Source organism: Heterodontus francisci, chromosome 14, assembly GCF_036365525.1.
Source record: "Heterodontus francisci isolate sHetFra1 chromosome 14, sHetFra1.hap1, whole genome shotgun sequence".
Taxonomy (NCBI): Eukaryota; Metazoa; Chordata; class Chondrichthyes; order Heterodontiformes; family Heterodontidae; genus Heterodontus; species Heterodontus francisci.
The window spans coordinates 110459071-110472092 of NC_090384.1; the positions used below are offsets into that span (position 1 = coordinate 110459071).

General features: G+C 43.3%; 1 protein-coding gene across 1 annotated transcript; it reads right to left on the bottom strand.

Annotated features, from left to right (window-relative positions):
• Positions 1 to 252: 252 nt before the first annotated feature.
• Positions 253 to 11919, bottom strand: LOC137376926 (uncharacterized). Its single transcript, XM_068045881.1, has 2 exons — positions 11748 to 11919; positions 253 to 2442 (listed from the first exon to the last, which is right to left on the bottom strand). Exons 1-2 carry the CDS (start codon positions 11917 to 11919, stop codon positions 839 to 841), a joined length of 1776 nt encoding a protein of 591 aa, XP_067901982.1. The 3' UTR covers positions 253 to 838.
• Positions 11920 to 13022: the final 1103 nt, after the last annotated feature.

Sequence of the window (13022 nt, forward strand, 5' to 3'; positions counted from 1 at the left end):
GCCTGCCTGTTCCCCAACCATTGAATCTCCTATAATGGCTGCATTTTTACTCTTTGCTGTTCCATTCTGTGCAGTTCCTTGCCCATTGGTGTCATGGTCTGGATTGCACTCCTTCAGGATAATGTCACTCCCAGCAGTCTTCAAAGCAGTGTACCTGTTTGAGAGCGGCACACACCCTAAAGACTCCTGCCTATTCCTACTGTGAGAAACGTAGCCCACTTGATAATAATTTACACCAAGTCAAACTCTGAAGAAGTAAGTTTATTTAACGGTCTTGCAAGATCGGGTGTCCTACAAGCAGGCACACCGATCAACATATTCAGTTCATGTTTATACAATACAAATCCATTTGTCCACGCCTTTATTTTACATTATTGGTTATAACGTATTATGACACTAACCTATCCTATGGTTGCTACAGTCTCCTCCTCTGTTTACTTCTCCCCCTACTCTAACTTTCTAGCCCCTAACTCTTGTTTTTGTTTTACCTTATTTGGCTCTCCATTATGTGTTTTAACTTGCAGCTGTCAGCCTTTATCTTCGTGGGGCAGTTTCTTATTCACTGCATCCTTTGTTCTAACCCTTGCTGTTTCTCTGTTATCTGCCTAAGCACAATTTTTAAGTGATGTACTGTCCCAAGGTCTGTACTTACATACCCTTATCAATTCTCTTTGTCAGTGATGTACTGTCTTAAGGTCTCCACTGACATATCCTTATCAGTTCTCTTTTTCAGTGATTTCATTATGTTGTGCACAAATGACTTCTTGGTAACTTTCCACAAGCTGTAGAAACAACATTTCAGTATTTCTTATTCTCACAATTCTCCCTTTTCTTTTACTTAATCCTTGTTGTTTTCTACATACTGCGGAGGGTTCTCATATGTCCTCTCAAATCCTCTGAGCATTATTTCAGCCGTCTTTTCAATGTCTGTATCTCCGTTGATACTATCCACTTTGTCATTACCTAACAGGTATATACTCTCTTCCTGGCCTCTTTGTATTGACATCTGCTTCGTCAAAGCTGTCTCAATCAATCGCTGTGTCAGCCCTCTTACACAAGGAATAATACAACACCCGATGGTTATTAGTATTCCGACAACCATGATCAGGGAGGTAAAAACCGAGATTATCATGCCGTTCCATTTTCCAAACCAGGATTCAAGCCACCCCGTCAGGGAAGTGTCTGCTCCTGAATTTTCGGCCATCTCCTCTGCTAAAGTTGTTAACCCTTGCAGTGCTCGGGTGATTGAACCATCGGGTGCTGTGTTATTTGGGATAAATGTGCAACATTTCCCTCCTAACATTATACACACTCCTCCTTTTTCTGCTAAGATCATATCTAGAGCCAGTCGATTTTCCCAAGCCATTCTACTAGTGGCATCTAATTGTTCAGCTATACCTTTTACCGCATCTCTGGTATAATTTATAAATCTTTGTTGGTTGTAATAAATATAATTTATCCAATCTACATTTTTGTTAATAGTGACCCACCAAAACAAAGACTCGAAACCGGCGGTTATTTGGTTTCGGGCCTTGAATTCATCAGGTACCCCTCTTGGGACCCCTATGGAATCCAAGTACACCTGGTCGTCAAAAGAGTTCGCTATCGCTTCCCTTTTACCCCTTTCCCTCGTTATTATCTTTTGTTTCTCAAATGCCAAGGTGAATGGTATTGCCAATTGAACAATTGCGCACGTCCCCTTCCACTGGGAGGGTAGGGTCTGTCTCAGGATTTTTCCTCCGCAATACCACCATAAATCCGCTCTGGGAACATTCAATGATGAGTAGTTCCCTCCCCTGACTCTTCCAGTTACATCCTCAGTCTCTATGCATGACTTCAACTCTCCCATATTTCTGGTTAGCTCCGCACCGTGTCGACGTACGCATGATGTGTGATTCACACTGGTGGCTAAAAATGAAGGGGGAGTCCTTGAATCCTTTTTCTCTCGGGGAGGGAACATTATTGACAAGGATATGCAAGTTTGAATACCCCAAGCCGTCTTATCCTGATATAGGGCTAACATGCATTCCATGCCCTTTCGGTCACGCTCCCACCCCAGCGGGAAAGGTACTACTTGAGCTATCGGTCTACCAGATGCACAAGCATAGCAATTGTTTTTGTTCAAACTTTTTACAGGTAATTTTATCCATTCTACCCAGGCATTTGTGTCCCCGTAACCGGTTTCTATCTCAATTGTCTTTCTCAGGTCTTTTACCTCTATTATTTTTACTATGTTAGGGTCATTATGAGAGGTCCCTTTTAGTTTGTTAGATGGTTTACCAGTCTTATCTATTGTTACCTGAAAACAACATTTTAATTCACCTTTCTTTTTCCCTTCTCTAACTGTTACTCCAAACACCTTGTTGTCTAAGTGGAAGTGGGTAATACAAAAACATCCAACCCATTTTATTTCCTGGCTACTTTTGAAAAGAAAGAGAGAAGGCACACAATATTACAGACAGTATTTCCGCGCTCGCGCCGCTATATAAAAAAAAGTTTGTTACTCAAAGTCTTTTTAGCTTTAGTTTCAATGGTTCTTCTGTTAATTCGTTTGTCCAAGTTCCTTCCTCGGCCGGGGGTTGTACCGGCCCCTTGATTCTTGTGTAGTGGGTCCAACCTCTTTCTGCCGTTCTTATGGCTGTTTCAGTGGTTAGGAGAGTCTGGTATGGTCTTTCCCAGTTCAGTTGTAGTTTAGTCTCTTTCCATGATTTCACCAGAACCCAATCTCCTGGTTGGATCTTGTGCACTGCAAATTCGAGAGGTGGGGTCTGTGCTAACAGGCCTTGCTTCCTGAGGAATGACAATGAGGAAGACAACGCCAGTATATAGTTCTTTAGAAACGAATCTTTAGTTTCTAAGGTTGGCATCTCGCCCCTGGTTCCCATATAGGGTAATTCGAATAGCATTTCATAGGGGGACAGTCCCACATCTTTTCTAGGGGCTGTCCGAATTCTGAGTATCACTATAGGTAAACATTTTGTCCAGGGTAACCTTGTTTCAAGTATCAGTTTGGACAGGTGTTTCTTTAAGGTCTGATTCATTCTTTCCACCCGCCCTGAAGAGGGAGGGTGCCAAGGGGTATGGAAGTCCCATTGGATTCCCAATCCCCTAACTATTTCTTGTAATAGCTTCGAGGTAAAATGACTTCCTTGGTCTGAAGTGCTGTGGCTGCCACAGCTTGCACACACTCTGGCCATCCCTTTTAGCTATTTCATTGTGGTTTCTGCCACTTAAAATCAAAGCTCAGCAAAGCTACTATTCTTAACTTTGTTATATTTCCCATTAAGCATAGTGCCATGCCTTTCTGCTCACTTCCACATTCCCCCCTTTTATCATTCTATGATAACCTTCTCTCTCTACTGATCAACTTATATATGATTATATATATATTCACTAGGATTATGTGGATCCATTTACTCAAATAACATTTAAACAGTATAATATAAAAGCAAATATAAAAAACTCAGCAACTGCTGAATCAGAAGGGTAGGCTGAGCCACCCTCTAACAAGGGGGTGTGTATTAGCCTGGTCGGTATGTTTTTCATTCTAACTTTGTCATGTCTGGGTGATAAGAAGAGTGCTGTTGAAGTATAATGTCTCGCTCTCTCTCTCTCTCTCTCTCTGTACCAGCTGCAAGGCCAAGTTGCCTCTGCAGCCCTAAAGTTATGAAGTCATTTCTGATAAGCTGTCCCTCCCTACAGCACTGAAGCTAGCTTGTTAGCAGTACATGACTGATTAATTGTTTCAGGGTAGGCTGAGCCACCGTCTAACAAGGGGGCGTGTATTAGCCTGGTCGGTATGTTTTTCATTCTAACTTTCCCCTAGGATTGTCATGTCCGGGTGATAAGAAGAGTGCTGTTGAAGTATAATGTCTCTCTCTCTCTCTCGCTGTACCAGCTGCAAGGCCAAGTTGCCTCTGCAGCCCTGAAGTTATGAAGTCAGCTAGCTTGTTAGCAATACATGACTGATTAATTGTTTCATCTTAAATGTTCCCATGTAATTCTGTTCTTAAAAATTCTAAAATCTAAATTCTGTTCTCACAGTCCCCCTTTTGATTCTTCAAAACCTGTGTAAAAATCATTCTCTTGATCCCACCTAGGTGCCTTTAATGGTCTCTATTTGTCTAGAAACAGCCTTCAACACCCAGAGGGGTCGCACTCAATACGTCGCCTGCTTGTGCCATAAGAGGGGCCTGCGGTAACTCTGTTAAGGCATACGTTTTGCAGGGGCTTCAACTACTTGTTTACAACAATGCCTTTTACTATCAGATTTCTAAGGTCTTTCATCTGGCCCTATGGCCGATATTATTGTTCTGCCACTGCGGGTCTTGATTAGGGTATTTCTGTTCAGCTGGTTCATTTCCCCCTACCCCGGGAGGGTTTTCTCTTTCCCAAATTTTCAGGGGTCTTCTACGAGGACTTTCATTTCCTTTTTAAACACTCTTACCTCTCCTGACGTTAATGGTGCACTAACAAATCCAATTTCATTATTTCCTATTGGTACCTCTCTCAAGGGCATCATTGTCTTAGGAGACTCTCTGTCTCTATCGTCGTCGTTATCGTCGGGTTTAGGGGTGGTCCTTCTTGCTGTCCTTAGATCATATTTGGGTCTTTTTCTCCTTGGTTTTTGACTCTAAATCCCAATACTCCAACATCCGTCCCAATGGACTTTCTGGAGGGATGTTGCCGGCAGACTTTCCTTGTCTCCCATCGTCTTCCTTTTTAGACGATTTATTTCCCATGGTTAACTGAAGGGTCTTGTACCCTACAGTATTCACCTCCTAGCTGAAGGGTCTTATACCTTACGGTATTCACCTCCTAACTGAAGGGTCTTGTACCCTACGGTATTCACCTCCTAGCTGAAGGGTCTTATACCATACAGTACTCACCTCCTAGCTGAAGGGTCTTATACTGCCCCACAGTATTCACCTCCTAACTGAAGGGTCTTGTACCCTACGGTATTCACCTCCTAGCTGAAGGGTCTTATACCCTACAGTACTCACCTCCTAGCTGAAGGGTCTTATACTGCCCCACAGTATTCAACTCCTAACTGAAGGGTCTTGTACCCTACGGTACTCACCTCCTAGCTGAAGGGTCTTATACTGCAGTACTGAGAAGGTCTTATCCTACAGTTAACCAGTATTCACCTCCTAACTGAAGGGTCTTATACCTTACGGTATTCACCTCCTAGCTGAAGGGTCTTATACTGCCCCACAGTATTCAACTCCTAACTGAAGGGTCTTGTACCATACAGTACTCAACTCCTAGCTGAAGGGTCTTATACTGCAGGACTGTAAAATTCACTCCTCAAGGACTTTTAGTACTTAGAAGGTCTTATCCCACAGTTAACCAGTATTCACCTCCTAACTGAAGGGTCTTATACCTTACGGTATTCACCTCCTAGCTGAAGGGTCTTATACTGCCCCACAGTATTCACCTCCTAACTGAAGGGTCTTGTACCATACAGTACTCACCTCCTAGCTGAAGGGTCTTATACTGCCCCACAGTATTCACCTCCTAACTGAAGGGTCTTGTACCCTACGGTATTCACCTCCTAGCTGAAGGGTCTTATACCTTACGGTATTCACCTCCTAACTGAAGGGTCTTATACCATACAGTACTCACCTCCTAGCTGAAGGGTCTTATACTGCAGGACTGTAAAATTCACTCCTCAAGGACTTTTGGTACTTAGAAGGTCTTATCCTACAGTTAACCATAAGTCACCAAGATAATACTTAAAAGTCGTTTTTCTTACCTTGGTCCGTGCACGGAGTTGCCTGACTTCACGTGTGTACCTGCCGCACTAAATACTCGTTCAGAGTGACTTCCCTAGGATCATTTTCAGTCGATTACTCGGGTCCGCTACCAACGAGAGAAACGAGACCGTTTTTAAATTAACAGGACGCGTCTTCTCGTCTGTCGTCGGCCGCGGTCCCTGCAATGATGAAGAGATCCCGGACGAGCCCCCAATTGTGAGAAACGTAGCCCACTTGATAATAATTTACACCAAGTCAAACTCTGAAGAAGTAAGTTTATTTAACGGTCTTGCAAGATCGGGTGTCCTACAAGCAGGCACACCGATCAACATATTCAGTTCATGTTTATACAATACAAATCCATTTGTCCACGCCTTTATTTTACATTATTGGTTATAACGTATTATGACACTAACCTATCCTATGGTTGCTACAGTCTCCTCCTCTGTTTACTTCTCCCCCTACTCTAACTTTCTAGCCCCTAACTCTTGTTTTTGTTTTACCTTATTTGGCTCTCCATTATGTGTTTTAACTTGCAGCTGTCAGCCTTTATCTTCGTGGGGCAGTTTCTTATTCACTACATCCTTTGTTCTAACTCTTGCTGTTTCTCTGTTATCTGCCTAAGCACAATTTTTAAGTGATGTACTGTCCCAAGGTCTCCACTTACATACCCTTATCAGTTCACTTTGTCAGTGATGTACTGTCCCAAGGTCTCCACTGACATATCCTTATCAGTTCTCTTTTTCAGTGATTTCATTATGTTGTGCACAAATGACTTCTTGGTAACTTTCCACAAGCTGTAGAAACAACATTTCAGTATTTCTTATTCTCACACTACTCTTCTGAATGACTACCTACCTAGTACCCTGAACTCCTCCTGCCTGTGAGGTAACCACCTCCTGGACTATACAATCCAGGAAACTCTCAGCCTCCCTGATGTGACTTCTTTGAAATCATGGGATTCAGCGACCTGAGAGCAGACAGGGCTCCTTGATCTAATGCCTCATCTGAAAGACAGCATTTCTGATAGTGCTGCATTTCCTCAATGCTGCACTGGGAGCGTTAGCCTAGATTTTTCATAGTCAAATCCCTGGAGTGGGATTTGAAGCCACAGCCTTCTGACTCAGGTGAGTATATGACTGACTCCCGGTGCCACGTGCCAGTGAGTATAGGAATAGGGGGATAAAGCAGATGAATGCGCGGCTGAGGAGATGGTGCAGGAGGAAGGGCTTTAGTTTCCTGGATCACTGGGCCTGTTTCTGATGAAGGTGGAACCTGTATAAGTTGGACGGGTTGCACCTGATCCGGAACGGGACCAACATCCTTGATGGGAGGTTTGCTAGTGCTGTTCGGGGTTTAAACTAATTTGGCAGGGGGATGGAATACAGAGTGGAGGTACAGTAGGGGGTGATGCTCAGTCAAATATAGAAGAGAAACTGAGTCAGTCTGGAAGGCAGAGCAAATATAGAACTGTTAAGGCACAAGTGAAAAATGCAAGGCTGGATTACATCTATTTTAATGCAAGATGTCTTACAAGTAAAGCACATGATATTACTGCTATCACAGAGACATGGTTGAGGGAAGGGCAGGACTGGCAGCTCAATGTTCCAGGGTATAGAATCTTCAGGCGTGACAGGGGGTGGGGTGACATTGCACTGTTGACCAAGGAATCAATTACTGCAGTAAGGAGGGATGATTTTTCAGAAGGTTCCTCAAATGAGGGTAGAACTTCAAAACAAAAACGGAGGCAATCACCTGGTTGGGAGTGTACTACAGGCCTCCAAACAGTCAGGGAGAGGTAGAGGAGCAGATATATTGGCAAATCTCAAAGAGGTGTAAAAATGATAGAATAATAATAGTAGGGGATTTCAACTTCCCCAATATCAACTGGAGTAGTCTTAGTGCAAAAGGCTTAAAGGGGGTGGAATTCTTAAAGTGCATACAGGAGAGCTTTTTGAGCCAGTACGTAGAAAGTCCTACAGGAGAAGGGGCAGTACTGGACCTAATCCGAGGGAATGAAACTAGACAAGTGGTAGAAGTGTCAGTGGGGGAGCATTTCAGGGGTAGTGACCATAATGCTAAGATTTATGGAAAAGGACAAAGATGGACCGAAAATAAAGGAACTGAATTGGGGAAGGCCGATTTCAATATGATAAAACAGGATCTGGCCAAAGTTGACTGGGAGCAGCTACTTGTAGGAAAGTCTACATCAGACCAGTGGGAGTCATTCAAAGAGGAAATTGAGAGTTCAGAGCCAACGTGTACCCATTAAGGTGAAGGGCAGGACTTACAAGTCCAGGGATAAGGAAAAAAAAAAAAGGAGGCTTATGGCAGATTCGGAGTGCTAACAGCAGAGGCACTAGAGTATAGAAAGTGTAGGGGGTATTGAAAAAAAGTAATTAGGAGAGCGAAGAGGGGCCACGAAAAAACACTGGCAGGCAAGATAAAGGAAACTCCTAAGGCGTTTTATAAGTATATTGAGGGCAAGAGGATAACCAGGGAAAGAGTAGAGCCCATTACGGACCAAAGTGGCAATCTGGGTGTGGAGCCAGATGACGAGGTTTTAAATGATTATTTTTCATCTGTGTTCACTATGGAGAAGGACGATGTAGGTGTAGAGATCAGAGAGAGGGATTGAGATATACTTGAACATATTAGCATTGAAAGGGAGGAAGTATTAGCTTAAAAGTGGATAAATCCCCAGGCCCAGATGAGACATATCCCAGGATGTGAAGCAAGGGAAAAGATAGCAGGGGCTCTGACACAATTTTCAAATCCTCTTTGGCCACAAGAGAGGTACCAGAGGATGAATGTGGTACCATTATTCAAGGGTAGCAGGGATAAACCAGGTAATTACAGGCTGGTGAGTCTATCAGTAATTGGGAAACTAATGGAAAAGATTCTGAGGAACAGGATTGATCTCCACTTGGAGATGCAGGGATTAATCAGGCATACTCAGCTTGGCTTTGTCAGGGGGAAGATCATATCTAACTACCTTGATTGACTAGATGTGTAGATGAGGGTAAAGCAGTAGATGTTGTCTATATGGATTTCAGTAAGGCTTTTGATAAGGTATCACATGGGAGATTGGTTAAGAAAGTGAGAGCCCATGGGATCCAGGTCAATTTGGATCCAAAATTGGCTTGTGGCAGGAGGCAGAGGGTGATGGTTGAGGGTTGTTTTTGCAATTGGAAGCCTGTGACCAGTGGTGTACCACAGGGATCAGTGCTGGGACCCTTGCTGTTTGTAGTGTACATTAATGATTTAGATGTGATTATAGGAGGTATGATCAGTAAGTTCACAGATGACATGAAAATTGGTGGTGTTGTAAATAGTGAGGAGGAAACCATTAGATTACAAGACGATATAGATGGGCTGGTAAGAAGGACACAGCAGTGGCAAATGGAATTTAATCCTGAGAAGTGTGAGGTAATGCATTTTGGGAGGTCTAACAAGGCAAGGGAATATACAATGAATGGTCAGACCCCAGGAAGTTTAAAAAAAATCCAGACAGTGGTTGGAATCTGAAACATTGCCTGAAGGGGTGGTCGAGGCAGCAACCCCTAAACATTTAAGTATTTAGAGGAGCATTTGTAACACCATAGCATTACAAGGCTATGAGCCAACAGTTGGAAAACAGGATATGAATAGATAGGTGCTTGACAGCCAGCACAGAGACTATGGGCTGAAGGGCCTGTTTCTGTGCTGTACAACTGCCTGAGCCACAGCTGACGTGAAGAAACCAGATCTAAAAGGGTTCAAGTAGGAAGACAGGTTAGCAGAGATGAGGCTTGTACTCCTTCCAGTAACATGTTTTGGTTGTGGGGGAGAAAAGAAAGGAGAGAAAGGAGGGGCCAGGAAGAAATGCAGAACAAGGGGGGGGAAAAATAACCTCAAAAAAAGCCAGGCTGTTGAGATGATGTCAGGAAGCACTTTAGAGGAGAGTAGAAATCTGGAGCTCTCCAAACAGCTGTGGAGGCTGGGGGTCTAATTATAAACTTTAATCAGAATGATAAATTTGATTTAGACAAGGGTAGCAAGAGGAATAGAACCAAGAGCAGAAGAAATGGAGTTGAAATACAGCAGTCATTATCTAATTGAACAGGCTCAAGGGATAAATGGCCTCCACTGACTTCAATCTACATGATACCACTGCCATATTGAATAGTCAGTGGGCAGGGCATTTAGTTAACAAACATTTTGCATTTTGGGCAGGAATGGTGCAAGGAGTGGGTAATCCCAGAACAATGTTAAAAATTTAACACTAGTTTTAATTTGCAAGATAACACCATTGTAAAATTTATTCAAATATTGTACAAAGCATTATAGAAACTGCTGACTGTAGCAGTGAGATTTTGTTTTACAAGATATTTGGAAATGTTTGTGTAGCCTCAATTATATCCGAGAACTACATTATCCCAACACCAGTCAGAACAAAGGAAAAAAGTTATGGTTAATTCTCATGTGAATATTCACTATTCATCTTCAAGTGAAGCATTCCATCCTCAGTGACGGTGACTGGGAATCACCCCGGCAACCAACAATCCAAACACGATCACAAACACAAGGAGCGACAGAAATGTAGCAGCCACATTCAGGATTTTGGATGTCGAGCTGTAATGTTCAGCCTCAGAAGCATCTCCCACAACTTTACGATCCCTGGACTGTAAATGAATGAGAAAGATGGTGAAAATTTCAGTGACTGGCATGACCAAATTTCTGTGACATCTCCCACGAGATATACTGACCCCAAAATGCCTCCTGTTAAACACCCACCTCCAAAACTCCCACTGACGCTCAGTGACAGCAGTGTGTACCATCTACCAGATACACTGCAGCAATTCATCAAGTCTTTCAACAGCACCTTCCAAACCCACAACCTCTACCATTTAGAAGGACAAGGGCAGCAAATACATGGGAACACCACCTGCAAGTTCCCCTCCAAGTCACACCATCTGACCTAGAACTATATCATCGTTCCTTCACTGTCACTGGGTCAAAATCCTGGAACTCCCTTCCTAACAGCACTGTGGGTGTACCTACCCCCCATGGACTGCAGCAGTTCAAGGAGGCAGCTCATCACCACCTTCTCAAGGGAAATTAGGGATAGGCAATAAGTGCTGGCCTGGCCAGTGACACCAACATCCTGAGAACAAGTTTTTAAAAAAATTGATAGAGCATCCCTGCCCCACCCTGGCCATGAAATAGGGTAAATAAAAACCAAGAAATGCTAGAAATACTCAGCCTGTCTTGCAGCATCAGTGGAAAGAAGCAGAGTTAATGTTGCAGGTCAGTGACCCTTCATCAGAACTGGCAAATATCAGAAATGTCATCTGTTTTAAGCAAATAAAGCAGGGGCAGGACAAGTGATAAAAGTGAAGGTGTTCTGTGACCTTGTCCCATCAACTGATCAGGTGGTCATGGAGCAAAGGCAAACATTTTGTGGCAAAAGACAAAGTGTTAGTCATAGAGTCAGAGTTATATAGCACAGAAACAGGCCCTTTGGCCCATTGTGTCTGTACTGGCCATCAAGCACCTAACTATTCTAATCCCATTTTCCAGCACTTGGCCTGTAGCCTTGTCTGCTATGCAGTTTCAAGTGCTCATCTAAATACTTCAATGTTGTGATGGTTTCTACCTCTACCACCCCTTCAGGCAGCATGTTAGTGCAGAGAGGATGTTAGTTGACAAAAATAAACAGCCCTGGCCCAAAGTACAACCATGAAAAAAGTAGGTAGGCACAGTAGAAACAAACTAAAATGAAGCAAAAAAGTGAAAAGGGGGGGGCCCTGTCATGCTGTGAAATGATTGAACTCAATGTTCAGTCCGGCAGGCTGTAATGTGCCTAATCGGTAAATGAGATGCTGTTCCTCAAGCTTGTGTTGATGTTCACTGGAACACTGCAGCAATCCCAGGACAGATGTGACCATGGGGTGGGGTGGGAAAGGAAGTGTTGAAATGGTCAACAACCAGAAGCTCAGTCATGCTTACAGACTGAGCAGAGATATTCCACAAAGTGGTCACCCAGTCTGCATCTGCAGTATTTTGCTTTTGTAACAGTGAATCTCTGCTCTGAAGGTTTGATCTGCTGACAGACGAGTTTGCACGAGCTCATTATTAGAGACCAATAACTGATGAAGAACAAAGGAATAGTAGAAGTCATCCATAGTGCCCTGTGATTCTATTCCATTCATCATCATGGTGAACCTTTTACATCAACTCCACACATTATCCCCAGATCCCTCAATTTCCTTAGTGCAGTGGGGTCCAGAGATCCACAAAATGTAAAATGCAAGCCTGGAGGAGAGCAGAGAGTTGTTGCCACATGTACAGCATTGAATGGGTTGGCATCAGAGGAGGCAGCACACAATAGATAGACTGCAGTGAGAAGCTTACTAGTACTATTAAAACTACTTCATGTGCATCCAACAGCATTAGAAATTTAGACAGCAGTCTGATTACTAATCCATTTGAAAAGGGATCTCAACTGTGGAGAACCACTTCACTTCAGCCTTGCAATTCATCAATGAGCATCCAAGACATCTGCAGTACAGAATTCCAAACGTGTAACCCAAGAAAGAAATTTCTCATCTGTCCAAAATGGCAGTGCCTTATCTCAAGACTACGATCTAGTTCTAGACTCTGGGAGGGAGGAACTTTATCTACCTGCGCAAACACGGAATTGTATACTTTTCAAATGAGATCAGACATTAGTGTTTGAAATGCTGAACATAAAATGATTTCCATTTTACAAAGCCTGCCCAGCACTCCCAGGTGAGTGCTTACACCTGGCTTGAGAACAAGCTTTTGGCCTGTCTGCCCCCACACTGTATGCAGCCTCAAGAAACAGACTCCCTGCACCACACACTTTCTGCACTGTAATCAGTGTTGGTCACCTGGCTCTGGAAGCAGAGTAGAGACTGCTGTACTCAACAGCCAACGTACAAGATTCACAATTAGGGCTGGGGTGAATCTCAGTTCTTGAAGGGGAAAGGACAATACATCAGGCCTTGAAATTGTCCTGTGGAATATTAGATTAGAATATTAGCTCAAGTGCTTGGTGGAAATTCTGCTGCATTAGTGGGGCTGCTAGATAAATGGGATCATTTCAGACAATGGGAAGCAGGAGTTACTCAGCTGACTTTAAACTTCCATTTTTCTGGAAAATGATGGACAGTTCACACATCACAGAATGATGTAGTACATAGTCATTCAGCCCATCATACTTGTACCAGCCCTGGCTAAACTATCCAATCCAACCCACTT